Source organism: Podarcis filfolensis (assembly GCF_964270895.1).
Source record: "Podarcis filfolensis genome assembly, chromosome: 15".
NCBI lineage: Eukaryota > Metazoa > Chordata > Lepidosauria > Squamata > Lacertidae > Podarcis > Podarcis filfolensis.
Window position 1 is genome coordinate 37,928,025 of NC_139618.1, and position 16,181 is coordinate 37,944,205.

At 43.7% G+C, this 16,181-nt stretch overlaps 1 protein-coding gene across 2 annotated transcripts; it reads right to left on the minus strand.

Annotated features, from left to right (window-relative positions):
• Window positions 1-237: 237 nt before the first annotated feature.
• Window positions 238-12,544, minus strand: LOC310749897 (neuropeptide FF receptor 1-like). 2 transcript variants are annotated; one of them, XM_083587219.1, is made up of 5 exons: window positions 12,334-12,544; window positions 5,942-6,110; window positions 5,239-5,561; window positions 3,986-4,085; window positions 238-1,909 (listed from the first exon to the last, which is right to left on the minus strand). In XM_083587219.1, the coding sequence occupies exons 3-5, from the start codon at window positions 5,534-5,536 to the stop codon at window positions 1,018-1,020; spliced, it is 1,290 nt and encodes a 429-aa protein (XP_083443345.1). In that variant the 5' UTR covers window positions 5,537-5,561; window positions 5,942-6,110; window positions 12,334-12,544; the 3' UTR covers window positions 238-1,017. The 2 variants fall into 2 exon arrangements, with proteins under 2 accessions (XP_083443345.1, XP_083443344.1); XM_083587218.1 differs by having other exon boundaries at window positions 5,767-6,110.
• Window positions 12,545-16,181: the final 3,637 nt, after the last annotated feature.

Genomic DNA, 16,181 nt, shown 5'->3' on the forward strand with positions numbered 1-16,181 from the left:
ACTATCCTGAAGAGTTTGAAGAAGAAGCGTTTAGATTTGATATACTGCTTTATCACTACCCAATGGAGTCTCAAAGCGGCTAACATTCTCCTTTCCCTTCCTCCCCCACAACAAATGTGAGGTGAGTGGGGCTGAGAGACTTCAAAGAAATGTGACTAGCCCAAGGTTACCCAGCAGCTGCATGTGGAGGAACAGGGAAGCGAACCCAGTTCACCAGATTACGAGACTACCGCTCTTAACCACTACACCACACTGACTCCCTGCAGCTCATCAGCCAGCCTCTGATGGGTCATGGGATCTTTAAGACATGCTGTCACACCACTAGGGTGGCACTTGAACTCCGAATGAAGCCCCCATCACACACTGGCAAAAAAGTCCACCAGTGCAGATGTACCACCAGCAGTGCTTACATGTCCATAGGGGGGTTAAAAAATGACATATCAGGGCATATCAGGGCAGATGAGAAGAGCTTGGATGTTCTGTATCCAAATCCTCCTTTTTCACCCAATATGCACCCAGGAAGAGTGGAAAAGAATGCCAGACTTGAAGCTAGAAAGCTGCGTACATATTGTACCTTTAAAGCACTTTCTTCCCTCAAAGAATTCTGGGCACTGTTTTTTACCCCTCACAGAATTGACAATTCCCAGCAACCCTTAAAAACTACAATGCCTGGAATTCTTTGAAAGAATGTGCTTTGAATATGCTTTAAAGGTATGTACGTAGAAAGAAAAATAAAACAACAGTCTGAACAGGGGAAATAATAAATGAAAAATTCTGTTCTCTTTTTAAATCCACATTTGTTTGGGCTTCCAATACAGGATTTGGGGGCAGGCAAGGGAAGACAAACTCCCTCCATATGTTTTTTTCTAATAATTGTAGAAAGAACTGCCACAGCATGCTCAGTTCACAGAAAATACGAATGAGTGGCCACCCAAATATCCCCATCCATTCACGTGAGGCAAATGCAGTTGCAGGAACGGAATGATCCCAGAAAAATCTCTGCTGATTCAACCCTCCTCAGGCATCCCAAGCTTTGCAAACTTTGCTCAGGGGTGTGATGTCGTTGACATCCTGCAGCAGTATTCCTGGTCCTTGTCCCTGGCCATGTCCAGCCTGTGGGCCACAAGGAGCTTGAGGGGGCAGGTTCTTCAAGCACATTGAATCGGAGGACTCCCCATCAGTGAAGATTTTATTCCGGGTACCAAAGCCACTGGTGCTGACGGTTGTCCGCTCGGCATAGACCCCTTGATGGACCATTTCATCAGAGCAGGTCTGGAGTTTGAAGGCTGCCTGGAAGCCCTTCTTGAAGTTCTCGTTGAAGTAGCCATAGATGATGGGGTTGACACTACTGTTGGAGAAGGCCAGCCAGTGCGCAAAGGGGAAAACGTAACTTGCAAGGAGATTTATGTGCTGCTCATCCAGCTTGGCATAGTCTGTGAGCAGCATCAGTGTCCACAGAGGTAACCAGGAGAGCATGAAGAGCAGAGCCACGAGCACAAGCATTTTGATGACCTTCACCTTCCTTCTAGAAACCGCCATGTTGCACTGACCTTCGTGAACTACCTGGTGCTGACTCACTGGGCCTGAGGACCTGTACAGCTTGAGCCCAATTCGGCCATACATGAATGTGATGAGGGTCAGCGGGACAACATAGATGTGGGCAAAAAGCACAGTGGTGTAGACTTTGCGCATTTCACTATTGGGCCAAGCTTCGTAGCATGAATACAAGGGGTAGGTCATGCTCTGATTGCCATTGTATACTATGTAGCTGTCCTCCTGCTGAGCCACTGTGAGCTTGATAGCCGAGGGGCACATGATGGTAATAGCCAGTACCCAGATGATGGCAATGGTATTGAGTGCCTGGAAGAGGCTGAGCTTGGATTTAAATGGGTAGACAATGCAGCGGAATCTGCAGAGGAAAAAGGGAGGAAGAATACAAGTAGGGGAATGACTACTATGCAAGAAGGGAGGAACAAAAATATATGCTTTCTATCTGGCCAAAATGGGCCATTCTGAGGGGCAAGGAGATAAAGTGGCTAAGCTGGCCTCAATGACCATAATTTAAGATTATTTGTTTATTATTTGCACTTATAGACACTTCCTGTCTGAGATATCAAAGTGGTTTACACTAAGTAAATAAATATAAATGCAGGTTTATACTAGGTAAATAAATATAAATGCAGAAAAGACTTTGCAAAACAAATATTCATACATAAACACACTATTAATATCAATGAAATCGGAGAGCATTACAAGGCAGCATAATGTAAAATTTCAACCCACATGTCTCATTCACCATCCATTCTATGCAACCACAACACTCATTCGCTACCTCAAACATTATCTCTATCCCCCAACCGCTCATGCTCAACAATATTAACCTACATGCAAAGGATATGGTGGATGAATCCTCTAATCCAGTCTTCACCAATCTGATGCCCTCCAGATCTGTGCTGGCTGGGGGCTAATGGAACTTCACAACTGCTAGAGGGTACCATGTTAATGAAATGAGGTACCATGGAGTGTTGATCAGATGACTTGACAAATGAATGCATTGACCTTCAGCACAGATGAGTGAATACGTTGTATTCCGTAGATGGGGTGCCACCACAAGCTCCCATCCCACAAGTTCCCATCTCACGTCGTAGCATGTCACTGGCACTTTCCTTCTCAGTCCTGCAGCTTTATAAGCTCCTTGACACTGTGCCCAACATGAGGATGGAGCAAGTGGGGAAGACCTGCTACTTTGCTGTCAGTCATGCAACTATTTAAAACACAATAAATTTGGCAGTCCCAAACACCTGTATTTCCTTTAATAAAGTGCTCCATCTCTTATTGTTTCTACTTAGCATCATTTGGCCTCAGAAGAAACCAGAGGCCTTCCTCCTGGGCATGGTGGGCCAATTGGTGTCAAGGAAAGATAGTACGTTTTTTATGTATGCTACAACAGCAGCAAGAGTTCTTTTAGCAAAGTATTGGAAGACACAAGAACTACCCACGCTGGAAGAGTGGCAGACGAAAGTGATTGATTATATGGGACTGGCTGAGATGACTGGCAGAATCCGTGACCAAGGGAAAGAGACGGTGGAAGAAGACTGGAAGAAATTTAAAGTTTATCTTAAGAACTGTTGCAAAATTAATGAGTGCTAAAATGTCATGGGTAATGTAAAACAGAATTGCAGTGATAAATAATTGGGTAAGAGGAAAAAGATTAGAAATTGAATTACAAGTATTGAAATTAGGGGTTGCTGGGAAAATTTAAAACAGGGATGCAGAAAAGGGAGGTATGGGGAAGTCGTTGAAACAAGGTTTAAGAAAGAGAGGTTAAGAAATTATATGTGTTTACATGTTTGTTATGTGTTATGTTGTTAATTGTTAGTTGTTTTGTGTTTTAATATATGTTGTAAAACTAATAAAAATTTATTATTTAAAAAAAAAAGCATCATTTGGCCTCAGGATAGGACTCTGACCAGGAAGGAGCCAAACAAATACCCTTTTATCAAGGTCTTCAGCGTCTCCACCCCCTAAGCCTCCCTCGCCACGGCTCACAGATTGTCTGGTCACTGCTGCTGGGGTGGGTGACACACTCGGTGATTGCATGGGACAAGTGACAGTCCCCATGGACAGGTCATGTGGGTGAGCTGACCCAGTCCTATCCATTGAACTGAGAACGGACACCTTATAACACATTAAGCATCTGACCTATGGAACTTGGCTCATTTGTTTGAAAGAGGGGTGATGGGCATCAGTTTCTTCCTTGGACCCAAAACACACATGGGAACTGAGCTTGATCCCACAGCAAACCTGTGTGCTCTCCCTTTCTGGCAAGGGTGGGGAAGTGGTGGCCCTCCAGATGTTGCTAGACTCCGACTCCCATCATCCCTTTCTACTAGCCATGCTGGCTGGGGCTGTTGGGAGCTGGAGTCCAACATCTAGAGGGCTACCTGCTCCCCATTCCTGCTTTAGGACCTCATCTTCTTCTTACCTTTCCACAGCGATTGCCACCAGAGTGAAGACAGATGACGAAACAGACATGCCCTGCACCAGCCCGCTCATCTTGCAGATGCTGTTGCTGAAAGGCCATCCTAGGAGGAAGCAAGCAGTTGGGGGCCATGAGACAGAGTTCAGCAGACATTATAGAGAGGCTAGTTTTACCAGCTGATTCTATCTATTTAACATGCAGGTGGTCTCTCTCCACTGTGAAAATCTCGTCACCAATACATCTCCAGCATGGCTCAGCTGCTTTTCAAAAAGTGAGAAGCAGCTTAGAGGAGGTTATGATTTGCACAGCAGCAGGAGAGAATGATGCTTAATCTTTTCCCTGCTGACCATTTAGAAAAAAGGGCAGGCAAGAGACAACATGGTAGAAGTGTAAAAAATTATGCATGGCATCAATAAGCGGATAGAGAAAAGTTTTTCTCCTTTCATAACCCTCATGGACTCCATGCAGCTGAATGTTGAAGCATTCATGGCAGACAAAAATAAGGACTTCTTCACACTGTGCATAGCCAAAAACTATGGAAATTCACTCACACAATGGCCACTAACTTTGGTGGCTTTCAAAGAGGATTATGTTATTTTGTGTTTTTATGTTGTAAGCGCCTTGAGACCTGCGGGTATAGGGCAATATGCAAATTTAATAAATAATAATAAATAATAATTACTATTATTCTCTACTCAAAGTCCCACCCTTCCAAGCTGCTTTCTGTTTTATCATGATGTCAAGTCAACATTCAGCATGAAAGTGAGGGTTGTACGAATCAGCTCTTAGACCATCATCATCACTATCATTAATAATAATTACATTTCTAAACCACCCTTCATTGTGTTATGGGGTTGGATCAAGGCAAATTGAGTTGTAGCCAACTAAGCTCTATGTAGAGTAGACCCATTAGACCTATGTCATGTGCATTAATTTCAGTGGGTCTTCTCATTGGATACAAGTTACCCATTGAATTAGTTTCATTTGGAATAAATGGGGCTGAATTTAAGCCCTGACTAACCTTGCCCCCTTGAATTCAATGGGAGGTGAGTGCAACCAACTTAGCCTGGGTCCAACACATGATCTGGGAACATTTCCCTCTTTCCCTATAAGAACATAAGAAGCCAAAGGTCCATGTAACCCACAGCAAACCAGGTGCTTCTGGGAAGACTGCAAGGGGCCATGAAGGTGAATTTTCCCCCAGAAACCAAGAGGCTGAGGTTAGCCATCCTATGCCCCCCCACCTTTTCACTTACCTGTGATCAAATTGTCAACTAGTGTGGTAGGAATACAGAAGATGCCCACCAGCAGATCACTGATGGCCAGGTTGAGAATGAACAGGTTGGTGACTGTCCTCATCCGGCTATTTTTCAGTACAATGAAACAAACCAGGCTGTTCCCAGCCATGCACAAGGCAAAGATGAACAGGTAAGCGACAATGTAGATGGCGGCAACAGGTGATGAGTGAGAGTAGTATGGGGAATAAGTCATGTTCCTTTTGGCATTTCCCAAGGAGTAGGTTGTTTGGTTAGTGCTGCCTTCAGGGATCTCCATAGTGTGGCAAGAATTTGGCTCTCACCTGGGAAACACGAAAGAGAAATCACAAGTTAACGTGGATGGTTTGAATAAGGGGAGCCTTTCGGGTACAAAATTAGGATGCACCTGCTGGTGCTACTATTATGAAAAGGCTCCGCTTCAGCTTTTTCATTGCTGAAACAACTGTGTTTCCCAGAGCATAGGCAATGTCCTGCCCTGGGGCCAAACTGTACATTGTCCCATTTTACCTTGTTTCCAGCCTAAACCTCCCCTTGTTTGGCTGGGCCCTGCTACTCTGCAGAGCAGAACATCAGTTGCCTTAGGCTTTTCACAACTGACGTTGAAAAGGCTGCACCAGAGACATCCCCATATACGCAGGGAACCCATTATGTCACTTCCTGTTTTGCCCATCCCATCCAACACCTGATGAGGCTCCTTCACTTTCTCCAGAGGGGATAACTGCAGAGCAGGGCTTGCAGGGTGCTTGCAGGCATGCAGATCAGTTGCAGGTCTTCTACTGCGATTGCTGCAGGGAAGCGTCATCTTCTCCGCAGCCTGTGTGCCGTCTTGAAGAAGAATGGCCTTGTTGCAGCTAAGAACAAACAGACAAACACAGCAACATTGTGCCCAAATCCACCTTGTTATTCTGTCAGTGATGCATCTGAAAATTGCCGACATGAGAGAGGTGCCCCTGGGTAAGAAACCTGCCAGATTGCAGTCAAATAGGCCCAGGGACTTTTGCACTAGGCACCTTTGAAGTTGATGTTTGGTTGGGAAGACCTAAAAGGGATTCGCTTTCTGGATTAAAGCATTCAACTCATACTGCTCCAAACCAATCCTGCACCACTTCTGACAAGCCCCTAATTCCCCCTAAATCCATCCGGATCTACAGTGCACCTCTGTTTTTTATTGTTACATATTAAACTATGGCATTCATTTAATTGCTTATTGTAACCAGCCCACGTATTGATGGAAGTCAATATTTAAACATTTTAATGAATAATTAAAAGCAAACAAAAATGTAAATAGGCCTAATGTTTTTGGTAATAGGTTTTCAGATTTACACCACCCAGGACTGGCTCTAGGTTTAACAGTGCAGTGGGCAAAGCATCCTCTGGTGGACCCCTTACTCTGTTGGTGGGTCCTCACAAGCTTACCGGGTAGTAGCAATGGGCACAGTAGCACTCCAAGCAGCACTGAGTGGCTGGGAGCTGCCATTTTAATTTCCCATAATTCCTCCAAAGTGATGCTACATGGGGGTCATTCTTGGAAATCAACATGGCACCCAGCCACTCTGAGGATTAGGCCATATAGCGCGAACGAGCCCCCAGAGCAAATGTGAGCAAATGGCCCTGCTTCAGCAAGTTGAGCCCTGGCAGCTGTCCAAGGTGCTGACCCCACCGCGGACACTGACCCATGAAGCAGTGCAAATGGGGGGGGGGGGTTGAGACCTCCTACTGCTGTGATGTTTAAATGGTTCCTGAAGACAGAAGCTGCATACTCTGAGGTACTTGCAGAAAACCTGCCATGATATGGACAGCTTAATTTGGAATGCATTGAAATGAGGTAAACAGCTTTTTAATCACCAGGCAAGATTTTAATGAGAAGAACAAGAACAAGAGGAAATGCACCCAGGAGTGAAGACTTAATGCCCACCACAACTGGCATTCCATTGCTGCTCTATTTGTCTAATTAGCTTAAGTACCTAATGAAAGCAACCGGTCTACAATTATCTGGGGGTGGGTGCCATTCAGCCTTGTAATTATTCTCCTGTTTAATAAGCAAATGTCGAAAGAAAGAAAGAAAGAAAGAAAGAAAGAAAGAAAGAAAGAAAGAAAGATCTCCCCATCACATTTTTCCAGGTCTAGAAAAACACATCTTTGTCAAAGGAGTGCTCTTTCTCAGCGGTCGGACACTTTCTTAGTATTTCAAGGGAAACTAATTTTTGAAAGTGCACAAAAGCTTTTCTCCAGCAACCAAGTGCACTTTCCTTTTCCTCAAGTGTGAACACAGGCGGCTGAGATGAAGCAGGAGCATATAGAAGAATCAAAAGCCTTGCTCTTCTGACAATATAAGCATTTACCAAGAAGCCTGTACTTCTGCGACCTATAGAGCAAGGTGAAAAGACCAGATATTCTATTCAGATAGGGCTGTCTGCATGCCAGCTGCTGCCCCTACTCCAGATTTTGAACCTAAAAACCTGAATTCCATGTCAAGGAAGCGCATGTTCTGAGATCAGAAAATGATTAAGCATGGATAGATTTGCTTATTTAACATAATGTTGTTTTGCTCAGGCTGTTTAAATGGAATATAGCCATGCTGTTTATTAAGCAGATGTCTTGCTGAGCTGATTTAAATTGTCTCTTAATTGCTTTGTACTGTACTCTTGAATCTATTATAAACCATCAAGGCATCAGTTTGATTGAATAGCAGAGTATGGATCTTTAAAACCAACCAAACAAGCATTTAATTACTCCAATATTTTGTGCGATAGGATAGAATGAAATAGAAGGAAGGCTTTAGAGATAGAAATATCATAGTTGTAGTCAGTTAAGATTGACTCAGAGTAAACCTATTGAAATTGGTGGATATAATTTAGTCATCTCTATTTCATCTCAGTGAGTCTACTCTGAATATGACTAGTGTTGGATGCAACCCATAATAATAAACCCCAATCAATTCCATGTTTTGCCTTAGATTTTTAAAATGCATTGACTGATCTTTAAGCAAAGTCAGTGCTTTTCTGTGTGATCTCTGTATTTCTTGTAAGCAAGTAAGATGTTGCAGCAAACCTAGACATTTTGTAAATGCAAGCAGTTCCATCACAGACTCTAACAGGCAGACCCCAGGCCCCTCACAATCGCACTGAGGAAACTGATGGGAACATTTCATGTGCATGTACCCGTGGCTGAGTGACAGCCAGAAACCCAAACAACTATTCTACATGATCTTCTGCAACATTGTCAATGATCCTTTAGCACACCTCTGAATGATGCACCAGATCACTGATCTCTGCGTTCCAAGGAACTCTAAGAGTATGCCTGGAATTTTGGGGTGAGCGCCTGCAGTCTGCTCCTCATGACACGATATGTTTGTTTTAGGACTTGCCGATCAGAAGGTCAGCAGTTCGAATCCCCGCAATGGGGTGAGCTCCCGTTGCTCGATCCCTGCTCCTGCCAACCTAGCAGTTCGAAAGCACCTCAAAGTGCAAGTAGATAAATAGGTACCGCTCCAGCGGCAAGGTAAACGGCGTTTCCATGCGCTGCTCTGGTTCACCAGAAGCGGCTTAGTCTTGCTGGCCACATGACCCGGAAGCTTCACGACTGGACCTAATGGTCAGGGGTCCCTTTACCTTTACCTATGTTTCCAGTGGGAAGGAAATTGGGGTTTTTTCTGACTCCATAGTGCAACACCACATGGAATGTGGTACACGGTTCTGGTTACAGCAAATAGACATGAATATTGTCAAACTGGAGAAGGTGCAGAAAAAGACAACCTCAGATACAGCTTATCCCACCCACCTGCCAAAATCCCTTGTGCAGTGATTCCCAAGCACCCAAAATCCAGCTGGGAACCTTGTGCACCTAAACAAGGCAGGATTGGCATCCAGGGGTGTCAATCCTGCTTTCTGTCTGGTTTGGGTAATGTCTGCTGATTAATAGCTGGGTGTGGTTTCAGGAAACGGGCTCATGGGCCTAAATGGAACCACTGGCAGGTCAGCATTGCCTGTTGACCTCATGCTCACTCCCCCTGCACTAGGACAACAGAGCCCTTCATTCCACTTCAATTGTGCAAACCTAAATTTCTGGTCCCCTTCATGAATCACTGCCTTGTTGTGGCGAAGGGGCTTGAATAACTCCAAGAAACTATGAGCTATGCAGTGCAGGGACACCCAAGACGGACAGGTCATAGCAGAGAGTTTAGAGGTCCAAAGTCACAAGGTGGTTAGATTGGTCTCAACTAGAACCAGGGCCTTTTCAGTACTGGCCCCGATGTGGTGGAATGCTCTGTCACAAGAGACTAGGGCCCTGTGGGACTTGACATCTTTCCACAGGGCCTGCAAGACAGAGCTGTTCTGCCTGGCCTTTGGTTTGGACTTAGTCTGACCCTTATGTTTCCCTCCCCTTATGGTTTTGATCTATGGGCTACTTTTAAAATGAGGCTGCATTTTAAATTGCATTTTAACCTGTGCTTTAAATTGGTTTTTTTTCCCCATTATGTTTTTACTGTAATTTTTACTGTTGTTAGCCACCCTGAGCACGGCTCTGGCCGGGGAGAGTGGGGTATAAATTATTATTATTATTATTAATAATAATAATAATAATAATAATAATAATAATAATAATAATAGACTAAATGTGATCCACCTGGAGAAGGAACTGGCAAACCACTCCAGTATTTTGCCAGGAAAACTCCATGGACATAAAAAAAGGGAAAGCTTTGAGAAGAAAGTGAGAGTTTCCAAGGCATGCTCTGGTTCATGGAGTCGAGAGTCGAACACGACTAAGATGACTAAACAACAAAATTTCAGGTATGTCCTGTAATCCTTCCTGAAGAATAGCAACAGTCTGGAGGCACCTTTGGTAAAGTATGTTTGCAGATGGCTTGAAGTGGGTTTCCTGACTTTAGGTTGGTACCTTATCCTCACCCTTTATGGCAGAGCTCCAACCTGGCCACATTCACACATGCCTTGGCAGTCTCCAGATGAGGTCCCCGCATTGCCTTTGAAGAGCCTCCAGAAACCCTGCCTGGTCCCAAAAGGCAGCTGCAAGAGTCTTAACGGTGACTCATCCTTTGGAGCACATTTTATTCCATTGATTTATTTTTATTTGTGTCAAGATTTATATTGCGACTAATCACTGAAGCCTCAGGGTGGCTAACAAAGATATAAATATTTTAAAAACGTGAAACAAAGCAACAGCAGGATTGGAAGCCCTGTAGACAACAACAAAATAGCAGATAAAGCACCAAACCAAAGCTGCCAAGGCACTAATTCAAGTGGGGAAAGGAAACAAGTGCTAAAAGCAATCAGATGTCATACAAGGCAGAAACTGAGCTATTGAGGACCCAGGCCCTGGATTTGTATTTGCTGCCAGCTCTCCAGCTTGAAGCTTCAGGGATATTAATTTTTTTAAATGGTTCCAGTGGGTGGGTGCAAAGTTCCTTTTGCCAAACCACTAAGTGGTATAAAAGTCTGAGAGCAGGCATAAGGCAGCAGTGCAGGGGTGAGGGATCAGTAGTCCTCCATGTGCTTTTGGATCTCCCATCGTCCCTTACCACTGGCAATGCAGGCTGGGGCCAATGGGAGTTGGAGTCCCAGCAACATCTGGAGGGTCACAGGTGCCTCATCTCTGATGTAGTGGATAAAGGTGAGTTGTCAGGTAGGGTGGGGAGCCCTTGACTGAAATCTCTCCTATCCCCTAGCCATGAACTAACTAACAGCAACTGCCCAGGATGCAGAGATGCAGGCAGAGGACATTCTCACCAGTAAGTACCATGGAAGCTCAGTGTTGTTGACTGGCTAGATGATCCAGGTGCAGGCTGCTGATGTTGACACAGTGGCTAGGCAGTCAGAAACTACATCCTTCCAGTTCTGAGGCTTCTGCCTCACTCCATGGGCGTTCTTGAATGATCATCATTATGGGTAGAAATTTCCTTTCTGCTCATTTATTTGCCCTTCTTCAAGTACCAGATTTCCTAGAATAGGCCACTGCTGCAATAGATCAGCCACTAAGGCTACATCCATATGATCTGTTGATGGGTGATTTACGCTTAATTGTTTGCACAAGTTTGCAGGGAGGGCAGGCAACCGTCAGATATTTGCTGAGCATTCAGGCTGATTTGTTTGTGTTGAAGTTATATGATTTTGCGTAAGGCAAGTGTTATTCCACATTTTCTAGTTTATTTTCCCATGCAGGGGTGTGGTTTGTTGCACAAGAGCACCAAGCCAACTTTAATTGAATTTGCTGGTACGTGATTGAATCTCACCCTGAAAGAGCGACAGTCTGAAAGTCTCTGCCCATCTGCAATATGAGGATTCTAATGCTGATCTGTCTTATAGGGGTGTTGTAAGGATTGTTAAGACGATGATTGCAAAGCACTATGAATAAGTGTGCAGAGTTAATTTTCCTTCTTACTGAGTAATTCCAGCATAGTCCCATACATCTGATATTAAAAATGGGGCTTACTTGGCAGATCCATTCCGCTCTTTACCCCAGCTACTCCTTCATTTCCTCCATTGATCCCTCCATGTTCCATTTTAGACTGTAAGCTCCTTGATCACCACCTATCCTCTTATATTCTGTAAAGCACCATTCACATGGCTAGAGTATGACAATAACAGGGATGGTGCTGATGCTGTAACAGAGCCCTGGATTCAGCCATAAACAAATAAACAATATGAGTGAGCTCTCTTTAAAAAAAGAAAATAACCATTAGAGTGTGTTCTCTATGCAACCCACAAATTGGTCTAAAGCAGCCCTACATTGATCTGAAAATGTGTTTCATGGTCCATGGAATGGGATTTACCCAAGGCTGGGGGAAGAAGGGAATTGTAGAAACTAAAGACTGACTGTTATATCCCAAAGGTATGAGAGTAGGCAAAAACAGTTAATGAAGCCAAGAGAATATACCATACACTCCCTGTATATAAATAATACAGGGTTTATTGTCCCCTTTCCTTCTTCTTTGCTTCTGGAGAGACAACTGTTAATTTTGCATCACTTTCAATAACTACTCATCTGCAAGACAGACCCAATTTTCCTGACATGAAATGTAAAATTTAGAATTTATTTCCACAACATTTCCCCCCTTACCTGCATCCTGCAGTGATCTAGGGATCTTCCTTTGTGGCTGGCAGAGAGAGGAATCAACTTTGCTTCTAACATTCTATGCTTCCATCACTGGAACAACAGATAGGTTTAAACACACAGCAGCAGCAGCAGCAGCAGGGATCTAATCATGCCTAGTCTGTTTTAGTCAAGAGAAGAACAGTCTGGAGACAGAAGGAGGTGCTGTGCTCCCAGCTCCCATGCCTATCTAATCCACCTCAGCTCCGACTGAATACAAGAGAATATACAGTCCCTTTATAATAAAAGGCAAGAACAGTGATGTCACTAAAAAGCTTCATAACACATATGTGCAAAAGAGAAACATTGATACTACTGCACTGTGCCTTACTTTCCATTCACAAAAAATAGTATTTGCTGCATTGCTGTTGTTGACATTATTTGGTACAGCCAATTCCTCACTTTTCTTCTTCCCCCACTTTCTTTAAACATATTGCAAGCCTTAACCCTTCCCTTCTTTTTTTTAAATTTGGAAGGCTCTCCTCTAATGGAATCCAGCCCTCATACTTAAAAAGTGCCCCCACCCCTAATATAAAATAACAGCATAAAATCACAATACATCAAGCAACGCATCACCAAACTGCTAGGCAACCCCAATACAGATGATAGTTAGAATGAATCAAATGCCTCCATACAGAGACAGGTCTTAGCTTGGCACTGAAATGAGACTGCTGTCGGTGCACTGTTAGCATCAGCAGATGGGACACCCACTTCAGTTTTGACATTGCCGTGATTTGAGAACTGATCTGCAGCATGTGCAAAGTGTGCCATTTATGGTTTTGTTTCACAGGTGAAACCAAAATTTTGCTCTGTTAAAACAGTCAATCCATTTAGCCTCCCTCACAGGAGCCAACTCTTAGGGGCCAAGGTCCCTTCTCCTCCCCCCCAATAAAATATTTGAGCCCCCCCCCCATTTAAGGGCACTGCCATTCAGATGGTGTGTGTATGTGTGTGCCATGTCTTGTGATTGATTATGTGAGGCAGGGCTTTTCTTCACACACCCTACCACAAAAAAATTATTCAAGTTGCCACCCCTGGCCTCCCTGAAACTGCTTGCTGCCATTCTACCCTGCAAAACTGAATCCAGACAGAAAGTGTGTTCCACATTCCATTAACGTCAATAAAAAGGCTCACATGCTTATATTCTGGCATTGCAGCCTAGCATCCCTAAGCATACCTGCAGTCCTAAGTAAGTTTGTCCCAACCAAGTTGCACTGATTTTAGCAAGACTCAATCCCTGTGAAGAAGTAGGGCTGCAGGAACAAATATAGAAGATTGTTCTTTGTCATATACACCCAGACCTTTAAGATACAAAAATAAATGTAATAGTAACATAAAGCACCAATAAATAAAGGACATTAAACCAGGTTGGTTGTAAAGGAAAAATGAGGAGGGAGGGGTAAAACCATTTACGGGCTCCTTCAGGTGTTTATTGAGTATTCCTCCTGTTTTTCTTGCACCAAGATTACACTTTGGTTAAATTATGTCTGGTTCTTATTGAGCATTCATCCTGATTTTATTATGGAGAGGTTATATGACAATGAACATTCACCCTGATTTGCCAGTGCAGTGCTTAACACATTTCCCCATTAATCATTTGTCCCCACCCCACACTTTTCAAGGTAATTCCTCGTCACTTTCCAAACCACCAAGGGTCAATTTCGCCTTTTAAAATACGTATTTCTTATTCTCTCATTGTGAAAATCTAAAGTTCCAGTATGTACTTGAATCCCTCCCACAAAATACTGACAGTGTGGAAGCATAGTCAAATAGCAGAAGAGGCAGAAAGTGCTTAGCACAAATGTTAAACGTTTTACAAGCTTCTTGGGCTCTGTCCAGGGTCCTGAAAGGCTAATCACTCTTTTTCTAGGGAATCCTGAGCCTGACTCACTCCTGTCTGCCCTCTGCCCCAGAGTATTCACCAGATCTACACTCTCCTAATTTACCTGCAGGTTCTGCATCATCAGGAGTGGACAAATGCAACTTTCAACTCTCTTCCAAACTATTATCTGGCTAATGGGAGTTGTAGTCTAGCAACACCTGGAAGATACAATTTGGGCTACTTTTCCAGTCCTTCTAAAAATGCATATACAGTAGTGAATAGACAGAAAGAGATTATGCCTGCAGTCTCTGCAATCTCCACCATTAATTAACTTTCTGTGCAGAGAATCTACAGATAAGCAGGCTGTATACAGCTGAGATTCCTTCCAAAAGCAGAGTCTCACAGTTACACAGCAAGAGAGAGAGAGCAGGCATAGCTTCTGTGCATACTAAACCAATCATTTAAGGGACAAAGACAGCTGGCATGATCTTTCTTCACATGTTTCCTTTCAGAAATTCCGGAAAAGACTAAATTCTATAATGAATTAACTCTATAAGACAGAGATATCCCTGCTTCTCAAGAAAAGCAGTGCTGCAAACTGAAGTTCTGATACCAAATAGACACCAGGTGTTCACCGTGCATAAACAAAGCAGCTCCAAAACAGCAACTTGCAATTGTCAGCAAAGCCCAGTCAAGTTCTCTGTAAGCCTGGTTTGTTTTCCAAGCCAGAATGCTAATCAATTCAGGCCTCCAGCTAGGAAGGTACACAGAGGCTGTCAGAGTTTATTCTTGGCTGTCCTCACAGGATGGTTAGATTCACCCATGCTAAAGACTTCACACACAAAAAGGCATGTTTCTTAGGAGTAAGACAGTTTACGGCTTTAGAAATTCAATCACCCTGCTTTTCCACCTCCCCTCCTGTCCATCCTGCAGTTTGCTCTAAGCTTCATTTTGTTTGTTATGCAGGGGGGAAAACACATTAGATGGATGTCGATATTTATTTCTGTATACCATGTGGGTGGTCTTTTCTTCCTTACTGAGCTACAATCCAAGGACCATATGCAGCTCTGGTACAGGTGGAAAGGTTCAGAGGCAAAAGTGGGTGGAAGGATGAATATAAATTTTACCTTCTAGGCAACTGGTTAGTTCCTACACACAGCTCTCGCTATCCTCCATTCAGATTAGCAAGAATCAATACCAGAGTTCAAGGACATCATCCAGACAGACAAAAATAATTCAAGGTGGGTGTAAGGCAAGACCAGTGAGACCAGTGAGGTGTGTCCTGGGAACCACTGTTTAAGAAAGTACTTGACAAACTGGAAATAAGTCTACAACAGAGTGGCAAAGGTGATGAGATACCTGAGAACCAAGTTCTGCGAGGAATCATTGAAAGAACTGAGTACGTTTGACCTCAAGAAGATACTATTATGATGCAACATGGTAGCTATCTGGAAATATTTGAAGGGTTGTCACATATCAGATGGGCAATTTTGTTTTTTTGCTGCTCCAGAGGATAAGATCCAAATCAATGGGTTCAAATTACAAGAGACTAACAATTTTAAGAGCTTCCTGATGGTATGAGCTGCTTGACAGTGGGAAAGACTTCCTTGGAAAGTGGTGGATTCTCCTTCATTAAACGTTCTGAAACCGAGTTCACCTATATGAGATGCTGCACTAATGAATTCCGTGCATTGGCGCAGGGTTGGATTACACGGCCATTGAGATCCCTTCTGGTTCTATGATTATATGAAAATCCACTTTGAAGAATGCTTTGGGGAAAACTAAAGACAAGTTGCACTACTCTCATTCTGAATCAGAAGGGGAGGGGAAATGGTCACTGTTCCAGTCCAACGCTGGATCCCACAGAGAAGGAGGTGAGGCTGGTCAAAAGTTGCAGGACCATGGATAACTCCATATGAGCAAGTTACTCCAACAAGGGTTGGGAGCAGCCTGCAGCTTAACCCTCCGTCTCAAGACTACAAGCTCCACCACC

Coding starts and splice junctions, on each gene's coding strand:
- LOC310749897 (XM_083587219.1), bottom strand. CDS start 5,536: ATGGAGATCCCTGAAGGCAGCACTAACCAAACAACCTACTCCTTGGGA. Junction 4,086..5,238: donor AGTTGACAATTTGATCACAG/GTAAGTGAAAAG, acceptor GCTTCCTCCTAG/GATGGCCTTTCAGCAACAGC. Junction 1,910..3,985: donor GTGGCAATCGCTGTGGAAAG/GTAAGAAGAAGA, acceptor TTTCCTCTGCAG/ATTCCGCTGCATTGTCTACC.